Source organism: Boleophthalmus pectinirostris, unplaced genomic scaffold (assembly GCF_026225935.1).
Source record: "Boleophthalmus pectinirostris isolate CB_2022bp ecotype Guang Dong unplaced genomic scaffold, ASM2622593v1 HiC_scaffold_2, whole genome shotgun sequence".
Taxonomy (NCBI): Eukaryota; Metazoa; Chordata; class Actinopteri; order Gobiiformes; family Gobiidae; genus Boleophthalmus; species Boleophthalmus pectinirostris.
This window is the reverse complement of record NW_026571152.1, coordinates 44,661,659-44,676,817: the sequence shown is the minus strand read 5'-3', so window position 1 is coordinate 44,676,817 and position 15,159 is coordinate 44,661,659. Positions and strand designations below refer to the sequence as shown.

At 47.8% G+C, this 15,159-nt stretch overlaps 1 protein-coding gene across 2 annotated transcripts in view; it reads left to right on the top strand.

The window, feature by feature from the left end:
* megf11 (multiple EGF-like-domains 11) overlaps positions 1-15,159 on the top strand; it is a 258,619-nt gene that overhangs the window by 167,307 nt on the left and 76,153 nt on the right. For both annotated transcript variants that reach the window (XM_055155759.1, XM_055155758.1), the window contains exon 10: positions 11,390-11,510. In XM_055155759.1, the coding sequence (XP_055011734.1) occupies positions 11,390-11,510 (121 nt within the window). The remainder of the gene's footprint in view (positions 1-11,389; positions 11,511-15,159) is intronic.

The window sequence follows — 15,159 nt, the reverse complement described above, 5'->3', positions numbered from 1 at the left end:
TCTCACACACCTGGATTGTGTCCTGAGGAAGTGCGTCTGCAGGTGGCGCTGTCGTCCTGACTCCACCGAGACCAAGACACAGACAAAACCTGTTTAAATTAACTGAGCAACACGACACAGAAACATCACCAGACGAAGAGGAAGAGGAAGAGTCTGAGGAAGAGCAGGAGCAGAACAAACTGTCTGAAAAAAGAACCTGAGAACACATACAACAGAAACATCATCAGGATCAGATCACGTCCGTGTCCGTCACGTGTTTTTCACATGTTTCACTCAGAGCTTTAATCACTGGAGCCATTAGGAGCTGTCAGACTTTAATTATTGTCTTTGTGCATTTTTCATACAAGTGTCACTTTAATAATCCATGTAACCTTGCTCTTTGATGGACTTTAATTACTCTTGTTCTTAAGAGTCGCTTCAGTTTGTGCTCGGCCTGTTTCCTTTAGTCTGGAGCCGTTTCATTACCGAGCGCAGGGTTTTTCCTCCTGAAGCTGTCACCACCGCTCAGGGACATTATCACCGCCGCCGCCGCCGCCCTGTGTCTGTGCTCTGCTGCTCCGCTCCACAGCACCTGCCTGCACCTGCCTCTGCACCTGCCCTGCACCTGCCTCTGCACCTGCCTCTGCACCTGCCCCTGCTCCTGTTCACCTGCAGTCGTCTCCCGAGTTTCTGCTGCAGTTTTCCTCGTGCGCTCGGTTCAGTTCAGATTCTTCCCTGAACCTTTTGAAGTAAACTGAAGCTTCGACCTACATACTTACGTTTCCGTTTTAGCCCCGCCCCCTCGCCACATTGTCCCGCCTTTTTTGGGGGGGCACGTCCATCTCCATCGACTCTGGCTCCAGTTCACTTTAAACTGAAAAGTCGTGCCTCTTTCTGCTGCTGCTCTGAGTCTCATGTGACTCTTTGGTCGTGTTTTCTTGTTCATATGAAGTCGCTCGTCATGATCTGGGGTTTTATCGTTTTTAACGTTTTTTACATAAATCCAGATCTGAGCATTATAAAAACAGACCAATCAGGCGCCTTCTTTCCCCAATGTCGCTCCCGTTCTGTGGTTGTTACGATTCTACCGTTTGATTCCAAATATTGAACCCGGTTCCTAATTCGCTCTTGTAACTGCAGCCTCGATGAGCTTCACTTGACTGGAGCTGAACATTTCTTTATACAGTTTGTTGTTGTCGTTGATCTTTGTCTTCATCGTTATAAATATGATTCATAAATGATTTGATTAAATGTGTTTTGAGGTGAATAAACTGTTCAGTGTTGTGTTTTTTAGAGGACAGTAGAGGGCGCTACAGCAGCTCCCCGTGTTTAATCTGGTTCTATAAAAATCTTATTTCTTAACCATCTGTGCTGCGTAAAACAGAGTCACAGAATCACAGAGTCACAGAGTGTGGATCTCAAACCTGTGGAGCAGTGGCTCGTGTCTGTAGGGGGCGCTGTGTCTGTGTGTGTGTGTCTGTGTGTGTGTGTGTGTGTGTGTGTGTGTCTGTGTGTGTGTGTGTGTGTGTGTGTGTGTCTGTGTGTGTCTGTGTGTGTGTGTGTGTGTGTCTGTGTGTGCTGTGTGTGTGTGTGTGTGTGTGTGTGTGTCTGTGTGTGTCAGATCAGCAGCTCCAACCACTACAGCTGTATGTGTGTGTGTAAGTGTATAATTGTGTGTGTGTGTGTGTGTATATGTGTATGTGTATAATTCTGTGTGTGTGTGAGTGTGTGTATATGTGTGTGTGTATAATTCTGTTGTGTGTGTGAGTGTGTGTCTGGAGTCACAGGGCAGCGGGCAGATCGGGCAGATCGGGCGCCGGTGCCAACATCCCGCTCGAGTGGAAACAGTCCGTGTCCTGCGGCCGACGCTGTGGTGAATTGACTGTGTCTTAATTTGACGCACCTGTTCTGCCCGGCTGCCGGGGCCCCTGCCAGCTCCATTACACAGAGCTGGAGGCCAGTCAGATGGAGTGGGCACGACGGGCACCGCCGCTCTGTTTGTGTCGCAGCACAAGACGAGACCTGGTTTACACTCGGCGCAGGGACCAGGGAAAAACTCAACACTACAGACGAGTTACAGCTGACGTCATTGTTATTAAAAGTCCGCGTTGCTGCTGGGAAATATTTTGGTCGGAGGCGAGAAACACGGTAGCGTCAAACACAGTGTGTAACCTCATGTATTTATTTATTTTATTCATATTTATTTTGCTGCATTATCGGACGCACAAATAGAAGCACGGAAGAAGGAAAATGTCTTTTTCTTATTCTGAGTGAAAAGAACCGCTAACGGTGAATTAAACGACTTTCAAACATCCGCAGAGCAAACGTAGAAGATCCTAACAAACCGTGGACTCAACAAGTTCAACAACACATCCAGACTCTTGGAGGTTTTCATCTTTTCTGCTGTGAATGGCCCAGGAGTTTCACCAAGTCATTGTGGATGTCGCCCAAGTGAATATTTGTCCAGGGAGTTGGAGATTCTGACCAGAAGTTTGGTTTGGTCCAGACTCTGTCAGGGTTGAAAAGGGTGATTTGTCGTCCGTCGATGTTTATGACCAATTTCTGGTCAAATGTTCTTGGGTCGTCTGCTGTTAGAGTGGAGAAATAACCAGGATCAATACCCTTTACGTGCTTTCTCGCTCCGTCCCTCATGTTCAATTAGCTTTTCTTGCCACCAACCTAAATAATTCCCAGCATGCAACGCACGCTTTTGTCAACAATGAAACTCGCATATAAGGGCCCACTAAAGGAGCCAAACAAGGGCCCGTGTGAGGGGCTCAGGGGCCCGTGTGACACTGTGTTCACATTTCTGTTCTGATGTTTGCTCGTCACAAACCTGGAGTGAGTTTTGTTTTGTTCGTCTTTTGGCTCAGGTTCTCGGTCGTGTTTGAGCTGTGTTTGTTCACTGAGCTGAGGGTTGGTGGTTTGATTCTCACACACTGTCGTTGTGTCGTTGGGCAAACACTGATGTGAAGCACTGGAAGCTGGAAAAGTGTAAAAATGTGACCTGGATATATCTAAGGAAAGTCCAAAGTCTTCAGTGTGGAGAACGATCTTCTCCATCTCAGAGTTTGACGTCATCACCTCTGAAACCTGAAACAATGTAGATTTATAGATTATAGATTTATAAAATAGATTTATATAATAGATTTGTAAAATAGATATTTGGCTCTTCTTGGTGTTTAAACTCTGTACTTCACTTTTCCGTCTCTTCATTGTCTTTGTTCTGCAGCTCGTCCCTGCAGCTGCTCTGACAGGAGCCGTGCTGTTTCTTATTCTCTTCACTGTTACCTCCACTTTCTGTTCACAGATGCTCCGACTCAGTGTTCACATGGAAACTGAAAACTGAAAGTGAAAGTGCTGACTCACCAAATGTGTCCTGGACTTAAATGTTAAAGATCATCCACAGTGACCGTCCCTTTAATAATGTGAACGTTCAGTGTGTGTGACTTTAGTCGGGCGCAGACTTTGGCAGAGCTCAGAGTTGTTCAGAGTTGTTCAGAGTTGTTCAGAGTTGTTCAGGTTGTTGTTTCCGGTGTTGTTCGGTGTTGTTCAGTGTTGTTCAGTGTTGTTCAGAGTTGTTCAGAGTTGTTCAGAGTTGTTCAGTTCAGAGTTGTTCAGTGTTGTTCAGAGTTGTTCAGTTGTTCAGAGTTGTTCAGTGTTGTTCAGTGTTGTTCAGAGTTGTTCAGAGTTGTTCAGAGTTGTTCAGTGTTGTTCAGAGTTGTTCAGAGTTGTTGTTCAGTTGTTCAGAGTTGTTCAGAGTTGTTCAGTGTTGTTCAGTGTTGTTCAGAGTTGTTCAGAGTTGTTGTTCAGTGTTGTTCAGAGTTGTTCAGAGTTGTTCAGTGTTGTTCAGTGTTGTTCAGTGTTGTTCAGAGTTGTTCAGTGTTGTTCAGAGTTGTTCAGAGTTGTTCGGTTTTGTGTGTTGTTGTTCAGAGTTGTTCAGTGTTGTTCAGTGTTGTTCAGAGTTGTTCAGTTGTTCAGAGTTGTTCAGAGTTGTTCAGAGTTGTTCAGAGTTGTTCAGAGTTGTTTCAGAGTTGTTCAGTGTTGTTCAGATGTTGTTCAGTGTTGTTCAGAGTTGTTCAGAGTTGTTCAGTTGTTGTTCAGTGTTGTTCAGTGTTGTTTGTTCAGTGTGTTGTTTCAGAGTTGTTCAGAGTTGTTCAGAGTTGTTCAGAGTTGTTCAGAGTTGTTCAGTGTTGTTCAGAGTTGTTCGGTGTTGTTCAGTGTTGTTCAGAGTTGTTCAGTGTTGTTCAGAGTTGTTCAGAGTTGTTCAGATCTTGTTTATTTTCAATATTGTGATAAAAACACTTTTTATAATTACAGTTCTTATTATTCTGGCCTCAAACACACAAACGAGAGCAGCTCGTTAGGACAGAAAATGCTCAACCAAACATGTAAATGAGACGATGGTGTTTCTGTAACCAGTGAAAGTTGTGCCCAGTGAAGTGCCCAGTGTCACAGCAGCAGAGGGGGCATGTCCTGCTCTGTTACACACTCACACTCGTGCTCTTTTATTCTTTTATTCTTCTTTTATGTTGCAGTTTCTTTCAGGTGTTACTTAAATCCATTTTCACCTCATTTTTTTCGTTAACATTTTACTCTGAAACTCGCCTCCTCGTTTCCAGTTTCTGTTTTTTCGCTCGATCGATTGAACTGCACCAAATGTGAACATGATCCTGTTTTTTTTTTTTTTTTCTTTTTGTTATTTGTCCGGTAATAAAGTCCTGTTCTTAACACAGTCTGGCTCTAGATTTGCTCTGCTGGCCTCAGTGAGCTTCATTTGACTGGAGCTGACCACTGACGTCTCACTCTCTCACTCTTAGTCTTCTTCTTTAAAGAGTGTGTGACTCAGCTCCAGGTGTTTGTGTTGAGGAAACTCCGTCAGATCAGAGGACGGTGTGACTCGGGCTCGAGCTCTCGCACTTTTACAAACTGAACAGAATCACTTCCAGTCGCTCTGACCCGACTCCTCAAACCTCCTCCTCCCCCATCACCTGCTCCGTGTCGTGACCATTATCTCGCAGCGGGGCCCTCCAAATGTCTGTGTCGAGCGTGATTGGAGCGCGGGGTTTGTCCACGGGGGCCCCTGACATGCCTGAGCCTCGCCGGGGGCCCCAGCGCGCGGCGTGGAGCTGCCAGGGGCCCTCACGCTTGATTTAGCTCCTGTAATTGGACATGCTCTTTTTGACTGCGACAAAGTGATTCCGTGTTTCCTTATTCTGCTGCTGTCGCTCAGAGCTGCACACCTCCAGCGCGGCGTATGAAAGAGCCAACAGCCGGGCCCGATTCTTTATTTATTTTGTTATTGTTGTTGGAGAAAACGCATTTTCTGATACACTAATCCACGGTGCGGCTCCAGACTCATCAGATCGGGTCGGCGGGTCATTGTGAGGCTTGAATTTCAATATTGGAGCAGTGCGGCCGCAGACGCACGGAGTGTTAAAGAGTGATTGGTAATTAGCGCCGTCATTTGCATGTCGTCTCCTCGGAGAGCGTCCCGATCAATGCCGCGTCCGTGTGTGAAACTGTCTCAATTACATTAAGACGGTAACGGGCCCGAGTGGAGCGGAGCGGCTCGCCTCACATCTGAAGGTGCTGCTCGACGAGGACCGGCAGCCTGTGGATTCATAATGATATCGCTCAAACGCACTTCTTCCCTTCTGCCTTCACAAGGAATCTGAATGAGTCACGTAATGAGACGATCCCGCGCCCACAGCGGCGTCCGGGAGAGAGACCGGCCGAGCGCGGAGTCTGAGCCGCTCGCCGAAGCGGCCCCGGTCCTTACGCTCCTTCTGTACGTCTGATGTTACAGCCTCACCTCCTCCTCTTCCTCCTCCTCTTCCTCCTCTGACCAAAACCACCTCCCCTCACGACTCTAACCCGAGTGCTTTTGTTGGCAATCTTGAAACTGTCATTTTCTCCAGAACAAAGGTTATTGCGAGCGATTGATAAAAATTTTATTCTGAGACGAGCGCTTTCATGTGGAGCACGGGGAGGAGAGAGCTTTAAGAAGTGTGGAGCTGGCGGCGTCCACTGGCACCGCCGCTGTCTGCCACGTTTAAAGACAGTTCAAAATGATAATGAGGGAGTGGGTCCCCAGTGCGGCGCGAGGAGAGGCCGGAGCCGGAGCCGGAGCCCGGGCTGCAGCCGCTAATTGGAACTCTAAATGATGGTGTCACCTGTCAGTCAGGGGCTGCTTTGAAAGGGGAGCAGTCAGCAGAGGGAGCAGTCAGCGGGGGGCGAGGGGGGGTGGGGGCGAGGGCTGTGATGTGGGGGGCTGGAGTGGAGGAGAAGAGCGGCAGACCTCCGCCGCACTCGCTTTAAATAAGTCATCGCCAAAGTGAAAATGAGAGGCCAGAGCAGAAGCGCAACTCCACACGCTGAAGGTTCACGCTCCACGACCGAGACGCCAACGGTCCACGCGACGACCGAGACGCCAACGGTCCACGCGACGACCGAGGCGCCAACGGTCCACATAACGACCACGAGGAACACGGGATTAGGACTCATGTCGATGGAGGTGATTAATACGGACCAACCGATATGGATTATTTTGCGGCCGATATGATTCAGATAAAACAGAAGTTGGAGCAGCTGATGTAAAAACCCATATATTTAATGATGTAAAAATCCACTGTAAATCTTGAATTGATTATAAAACTTAGTTCTGGCTCTACTGGATTTAAATTAAGTTTGTTTGGGCGACGTTTCCTGTTCTTCTGCCTCTAATAACTCACTAAAATAACTAACTCTTTATGTCATATTTAAAGATTTAAAGAAGGTCGGACTAATCACATTCTGACCTGTACAGAAAGAAAGTAAACTACCGCTTTCAGACTTTAGAGGTAAATGAGCCGCAGTAATTAATTATTCACATTCATTCACACGTCTCATTCACACATCAGTGCAGGTCCAGTCACATGTGCACACACTAGAGGCACTTTACACTAGAACAATGTAAGAAAAAAACAAAAACAAAACAGACTTTTTATGTGGAGTTACAGCAGCGAAACAACAAGAAAGAACCAAAACCCTCACACAGGCTCCTCTCAGATCACAAGTCTGAACTCATAAGTGTCCCTTTAATCCTGACTCAAAACAATCGTCTGTAAAAATAAAATAATCCAAGTGCACATGAGTGATGTGACTCTGGTGGTGCGTTCAGGGGCAGTACACTGTCACAGACAAATGACTCCACAGATAAATCCCGATGTGGTGCCACAAATTAGGACATTTATGTGTCTGTAAATTGGATTAAATGGACAGAATATAGAGTCTAATCCAGTCCATTTTATTTCCAGAGCACATTTCACAAACCGTTTGATTGAAGATTGAATCATACTCGTCTTAAAATAATAAAACCAGTAAAATAAAATAAAATAAGAACAAAATCATAGAATAACAATAAGTAAATAAAACCAATAAAATACATAAAAAATAAATAAAAGACACAGAGAGTCTAAGCTTTATAACAAGTTGGCAAAATGTAGGTCAAGAGCTGATTGACAGGCCTGAATCCAGACTAAACCAGGACTAAACCAGGACTCAACCAGGACTGAGTGTTGGGACGGGCCTGTGTAGACCGTTGGGTGACCGTAGGTGAAAAACCAGCGCAGAGCTCCTCGTCCCACTGGGCTAAAGCCGTCGCCCAATAATCACAGTCTGTGGACAACCTGCTCCACGGGCTCAGGGTTCTCTCTCTCAAGTCCAAGATTAGTCCTGGTTCAGTCCTGGTTCAGTCCTGGTTCAGTTATGGTTTAGTCCGTGTGCAGTGTCTTGATCGATGTTTCTTCTGCCTGTGAAGTGATGACGTATTTTTGACGGTCGAGTTGCGTCTGTGAGGTAATATTTTTACTCATTCAAGAGTTTATGAACATTTATTTTATGCTGAGCTGTGCAATAAATATGCACAGATTTCCCAAATATACAAGGATTTCTGTCCTCTGCACATGAATATTTGTGAAAGCTTCGTGCCTTTCACCTTTTCATCTCGGTGAGTAGCAGCTGCACTGACATGGACCCTGCAGTGACGCACATGCCTCCTGCTAGCACCTCCTCACCTCCTTCATGTAACAGTCCTCACACCGTGGTCCTTTCACCTGTCACATCGTGGTCCTTTCACCTGTCACGCCCCCTGTCGGTCTGGAGCGGCGTCTGCAGCGTCAGGTTTCCCCGTTCACCTGTCAAACCCGCGAGTGTCGACTCCACTCTGAACCGTTCATCTAAAGCTCCGCACCAACGCTGAATTTACACCGAGACCCAGAGACCCCCCCCCCGGGCCCCTCAGGTGAGCTGCTGGAGCTGCTGGAGCTGCTGGAGCTGCTGGAGCTGCTGGAGGTGGTGGAGCTGCTGGAGGTGCTGGAGGTGCTGGAGGTGCTGGAGCTGCTGGAGGTGGTGGAGCTGCTGGAGCTGCTGGAGCTGCTGGAGGTGGTGGAGGTGCTGGAGGTGCTGGAGCTGCTGGAGGTGCTGGAGGTGCTGGAGGTGCTGGAGGTGGTGGAGGTGCTGGAGGTGCTGGAGCTGCTGGAGGTGGTGGAGGTGCTGGAGGTGCTGGAGGTGGTGAGGTGCTGGGTGCTGGAGCTGCTGGAGTGGTGGAGGTGCTGGAGGTGCTGGAGGTGGTGGAGCTGCTGGAGCTGCTGGAGCTGCTGGAGGTGGTGGAGGTGCTGGAGGTGCTGGAGCTGCTGGAGGTGGTGGAGCTGCTGGAGGTGGTGGAGGTGCTGGAGCTGCTGGAGGTGCTGGAGGTGGTGGAGGTGCTGGAGGTGCTGGAGGTGCTGGAGGTGGTGGAGCTGCTGGAGGTGCTGGAGGTGCTGGAGGTGCTGGAGGTGCTGGAGGTGCTGGAGGTGGTGGAGGCTGGAGGTGCTGGAGGTGCTGGAGCTGCTGGAGGTGTGGAGCTGCTGAGGTGGTGGAGGTGCTGGAGGTGCTGGAGGTGCTGGAGCTGCTGGAGCTGCTGGAGCTGCTGGAGGTGCTGGAGCTGCTGGAGCTGCTGGAGGTGCTGGAGGTGGTGGAGGTGCTGGAGGTGCTGGAGCTGTGGAGCTGGTGAGGTGCTGGAGGTGCTGGAGGTGCTGGAGGTGCTGGAGGTGGAGGTGTGGAGGTGCTGGAGGTGCTGGAGCTGCTGGAGTGGTGGAGGTGGTGAGGTGGTGAGCTGCTGGAGGTGCTGGAGGTGGAGGTGGTGGAGGTGGTGGAGCTGCTGGAGGTGCTGGAGCTGCTGGAGCTGGTGGAGGTGCTGGAGGTGCTGGAGCTGCTGGAGCTGGTGGAGGTGCTGGAGGTGCTGGAGCTGCTGGAGCTGCTGGAGCTGCTGGAGGTGCAGAGTAAAGAACATTATTCATAATGTGCTGGAGTGTCAGATTAAGGCGAGAGCAGCGAGAGGAGCACAGCTGGAGCCAGAGAGAAGAGTCTCTGATGAAACACAGACCTCAGACAGAATTAAAGCTGCACTCTGTAACTTTACTGCTGGAGGGTCAGACACCTGCTGAAAATAAACTCTGACCCCAGCGGATCCTCCTGACCTCACTGTGACGTTTTACATCTCAATACTGAACTGAAAGAAACAAGAGCAACGACTAAACCAGGACTAAAAAAGAACTAAAACAGGACTTAAAAAGGACTAAACGATGAATAAAAAAGGACTAAACCAGAGCTAAACCAGGTCTAAACCAGGACTAGACCAAGACTTAACCAGGACTTTAAAAAGGACTAAAACAGGACTAAACCAGGACTAGACCAGGACTGGACCGGACTGTGGACGGTCTTTGTGGTGGTTCTGTTCGGTTTTCGTTTGTAGATTTGCAGAAAAATCTCGACTCGAGTCAAAGTGATTTTCAAACGTGTCAAAAGTCGCTTCTCGTTCTTTTCGCCGCAGACGGAGACTCACTTTTCACACTTTTCAACACAATAAGGTTGAATAAAAGTCTAATTCTAAACGTTTCCTAATCACTGCGCTTCTTTTATTCTAATATTGATTTTTTGCCGCTCAGATTTTTTTTTACTTTATCAAACGTCTGAAATATTTAGTGGATGTTTCTGTTTTTTGGATCACGAGGGCCACAGGGGGGCGCCAGAGAAAAACTGTTGTTGTGTCCTTAAGCAAGACACTTCACACACATTGACTAGTGTGGGTATGTGTGTGCGTGTGTGTGTGTGTGTGTGTGTGTGTGTGTGTGTGTCTGTGTGTGCGTGCGTGTGTGTGTGTGTGTGTGTGTGTGTGTGTGTGTGTGTGAGGGGCCCAAGGTGCAGACGTGACTACAATTATTATTATTATCATTATTATTATTATTATTACTGTTGTCGTTGTTGTTTGTTGTTGTCGTTGTTGTTTGTTGTTGTCGTTGTTTGTCGTTGTTGTTGTCGTCTTGAATCGTGTGCGTTCGCTGCAGTTGTGTGTCAGTCTTCAGGTTGTGTTACTGTGACAGGCGTCTGTGTGTTTTTTTACACTGATTCTGACAGGATCTGTGCGGGGCCACACTCGCCCCCAGGCTAAAGCGCACACAGTCCCTCTGCGACGCACAACAATACACACTATACACACACACACACGCACAACTCACACACACACACACAACTCACACACACACACACACACGCACAACACACACACACACACACACGCACAACTCACACACACAACTCACAGACAGAATACACACAAATACACACAAACGCACAACTCAGACCAGAGAATATCACACACACACACAGAGAGTGTACAGTAGTCGTTGTGTTGAGCTCTGATCTTGTTTCTGTGTAAAATCTGAAGAGTCAGAATCAGAATTTATTTGTCATTTCTGTAAAAAAAAATACAGAAAAATGAAAGTGTCCTCTGTGTGTGTCCTGTGTGTGTCCTCAGTCTCCTCCGTTTGTCCTCTGTGTGTGTCCTCAGTCTCCTCCGTTTGTCCTCTGTGTGTTCTCTATGTTAGAGTCTTGCAGGACTCGACACAAAACAGTGCAGAGTGGGACACATTTTAAAAGCTCATCGCGGTCGCGGGCAGAAGTGGGACTGGACGATGTGGGAGTCGGGGGACGCAGGCGCAGGCAGGAGCTGGTGGGAACGGGACACTTCAGTCCCATAAACTAAATCTGTGTGTAAAGTAAAATATACAAATGATTCATGTTTGTCTATTATTCATCATCTGTGCTGGACATTTTATTTGACTTTAATAAAAACATTTTTCGCAGCCTAAACTTGTGGACGTTTCTAATGTCACAAAACATCTAGACAATTAATTTTCACTTCTGTGTGTTTAGAGTTTAAGAAAGAAAATGACGAGAGCAGGACAAAATATCACAGATGTGGAGGGAGAAGGAATGAAAATTCTGTCCCGCGCAGAACCTCTGCTCTGTGTCCTCAGAGTGTCCTCAGTGTCCTCACTGTCCTCTGTGTGTCCTCACTGTGTCCTGACTGTCCTCTGTGTGTCCTCAGGGTGAAGACTGCTCGACCGTTTGTCCTCCAGGTTTGTTTGGTCCCAGCTGCACGTCCACCTGCTCCTGCCACAACCACGCCTCCTGTAACCCCACTGACGGAGCCTGTGTGTGCACCGAGGGTACGACAACAACACAACACACAACAACACACAACAACACAACACACAACAACACACAACAACACACAACACACACAACAACACAACACACAACAACACACAACAACACAACACACAACAACACCTAGTGTGACACTACACTGAGGGAGTCACACACTGAGGGAGTCACACACTGAGGGAGTCACACATGGGGGAGTCACACATGGGGGAGTCACACATCGGGGGTTTGTGGAGACGAGCAGAGAGATTCACAAAACACACAGTAAAAGTTTTGCATTTCAACCTTGGGAGCCTCATGAATTTTAACTTTGGCCTTCGCAGAAACAGTTTGGTTTGGTTTAATTGTGTGTAGCCCTGGAGCCGTGCACTGCCTCAGGCCCCCTGCTGCCCCCTGCTGCCCCTGCTGCCCCTGCTGCCCTCTTCTGCCCCCTGGTGCCCCCTGCTGTCCCCTGGTGCCCCCTGCTGTCCCCTGGTTCCCCCTGGTGTTCTGGTCAGGTTTAGACTCTGTGGACTCGTCATATCATCGTCTGGAATCTAAACACAGTGACTTATGGGGACATTTTGTTTTGTAGGGACCAAGTCTGAGTCTCCTGGAGGTAAAGGATCAATATTTGACCAAAATCAAGTTCAGATTCATTTAGTTTAAGGTCAGGGTTTGAGTTAAAGCAACACTGCGTAACTTTCCGGTGGCTTGACTCCGTGGAAACAGAAAGTTCACACATGGAGACACAGTGCACACATCGGCAAACAGAAACTCCAGTTTAGGAGTTTGATTTTACACTAAAAGGTCCCCGTTTCCTGTTTCACAAGGACAGTCCCAGTTTTGAGTCTGTGTCCCTGTCGCAGCCAGAGCAGCCGTGGGGTGTTAAAAGTCTTTAAAAGGTCTTAAATTTCATCTTCCTAAATTAAGGCCTTCAAAAGTCTTAAATTATGTCATCCAAGTCTTATTTTTTTCACAAAGGTCTTGAATTTCATTAGCCTATTTTTTTAAAACTCACCCGGGCTGCAGTGCGACGTTAAACAGAGGGAGGGGAAAAAACAACATGAATCAACATGTAAGTTGGAGTTTGTGCAAACAAGACTTTGGTTTCTGGAGTCGGCGGCAACGAGTAAAGGACACAGTGACTCAGTGGAATATGAGTGTTCTCTCTGTGTCAGAGGGGTGTTCTCTCTGTGTCAGAGGGGTGTTCTCTCTGTGTCAGAGGGGTGTTCTCTCTGTGACAGAGGGGTGTTCTCTCTCTGTGACAGAGGGGTGTTCTCTCTGTGTGTCAGAGGGGTGTTCTCTCTGTGTCAGAGGGGTGTTCTCTCTGTGTCAGAGGGGTGTTCTCTCTGTGTGTCAGAGGGGTGTTCTCTCTGTGTCAGAGGGGTGTTCTCTCTGTGTCAGAGGGGTGTTCTCTCTGTGTCAGAGGGGTGTTCTCTCTGTGTCAGAGGGGTGTTCTCTCTGTGTGTCAGAGGGGTGTTCTCTCTGTGTGACAGAGGGGTGTTCTCTCTCTGTGTGACAGAGGGGTGTTCTCTCTGTGACAGAGGGGTGTTCTCTCTGTGACAGAGGGGTGTTCTCTCTGTGTGACAGAGGGGTGTTCTCTCTGTGTGACAGAGGGTGTTCTCTCTGTGACAGAGGGGTGTTCTCTCTGTGTGACAGAGGGGTGTTCTCTCTGTGACAGAGGGGTGTTCTCTCTCTGTGACAGAGGGGTGTTTCTCTCTGTGTCAGAGGGGTGTTCTCTCTGTGACAGAGGGGTGTTCTAGAGGTGTCTCTCTGTGACAGAGGGGTGTTCTCTCTGTGTCAGAGGGGTGTTCTCTCTGTGACAGAGGGTGTTCTCTCTGTCTGTGTCAGAGGGGTGTTCTCTCTGTGACAGAGGGGTGTTCTCTCTGTGTCAGAGGGGTGTTCTCTCTGTGTCACAGAGGGTGTTCTCTCTGTGACAGAGGGGTGTTCTCTCTGTGTGTCAGAGGGGTGTTCTCTCTGTGTCAGAGGGGTGTTCTCTCTGTGTCAGAGGAGTGTTCTCTCTGTGTGTCAGAGGGGTGTTCTCTCTGTGACAGAGGGGTGTTCTCTCTGTGTCAGAGGGGTGTTCTCTCTGTGTCAGAGGGGTGTTCTCTCTGTGTGTCAGAGGGTGTTCTCTCTGTGACAGAGGGGTGTTCTCTCTGTGTCAGAGGGGTGTTCTCTCTGTGACAGAGGGGTGTTCTCTCTGTGTGTGTCAGAGGGGTGTTCTCTCTGTGACAGAGGGGTGTTCTCTCTGTGTCAGAGGGTGTTCTCTCTGTGTGTCAGAGGGTGTGTTCTCTCTGTGACAGAGGGGTGTTCTCTCTGTGTCAGAGGGGTGTTCTCTCTGTGACAGAGGGGGTGTTCTCTCTGTGACAGAGGGGTGTGTTCTCTCTGTGTCAGAGGGGTGTTCTCTCTGTGTGTCAGAGGGGTGTTCTCTCTGTGTCAGAGGGGTGTTCTCTCTGTGTCAGAGGGTGTTCTCTCTGTGTCAGAGGGGTGTTCTCTCTCTGTGTCAGAGGGGTGTTCTCTCTGTGACAGAGGGGTGTTCTCTCTCTGTGTGACAGAGGGGTGTTCTCTCTGTGTCAGAGGGGTGTTCTGCTGATGCTCAGTCTGTTCTGTGTTTCTGTCGTGTTGTTGGTTCATGTGAAACTTTTCACACATTATACGTGTGCAGGTGGTGCACACAGACACACGTTTATGTGAATGGACACATATTGTGTGTCTTAGTGTTTTGTGGTGAATGAGTCGGCGGTGACAGACACACATCAGAGTATCAGAGTTTTCAGGAGTCACATGGTGCCAGATCAGATCTGTTCTCAGATGAATTCGTGGAGCTGGAGGCACCAGATCACTGCACCTACAACCAAAACGATTCAATATGAACTAGTGTGAACGGGGCCTTAGATTCTATGCATAGCACCGGTAGTTGATTGGTCATTATTAGAATTGGGTCTGGTGTTTTTCAGGTGTGATGTTGGTTTTAATTTTCATTTACATGGTCTTACAAAGGTCTTTAAAAAGTCTTAAATTCGGGGTAGTCAAACCTGGGGACACTGTGCCAGCAGATTTATACAAAACCACTGACTTGTCCCAGTGTCTCTGTTTTGGACCAATCTGATCCTGCATCAGTAAAGAGAAACATAAACGGACATTTGTTTGGTTAAAATACAGAAAATCTTACACAAAGAAAACGTGACTCTACTGACTCACGTGTTTGTCATGAACGTCTCTGCAGAACAATTTTCCTTAATTACCCACTCGTTTCACATTTGTATTATTTATTTATTTATAAGGGAAGCTCCTTGAGATGTAACGAGGGCGTCCTAAATACATTAACAAAAAAAGCAATTACAGAAAAGAAAGAACAAAACAAAACAAGAGACAAACAACATTCACACTATACACACATGATCCTAAGACACACACATCGCTCTGATTTTATTATCCCCACACCTGCAGTTTTTCTGTAAATTACTGAAGAAAAAGGTAACTCTATGTCCAACAGAAAGTTCATAAAACAAAAATGTATTTTTATGGAAACAGGAGCAGGATGTTTGTTTGTATCTGGAGCCCGACGCCTTAAACCTCTGGATCGATGTGATTGATCAGATCGAGGAGGCGAGTTGTTCTGTTCATTTGGGGCTTTTAAGTTAAATGCTCTGCGGCCAATTTATTTTA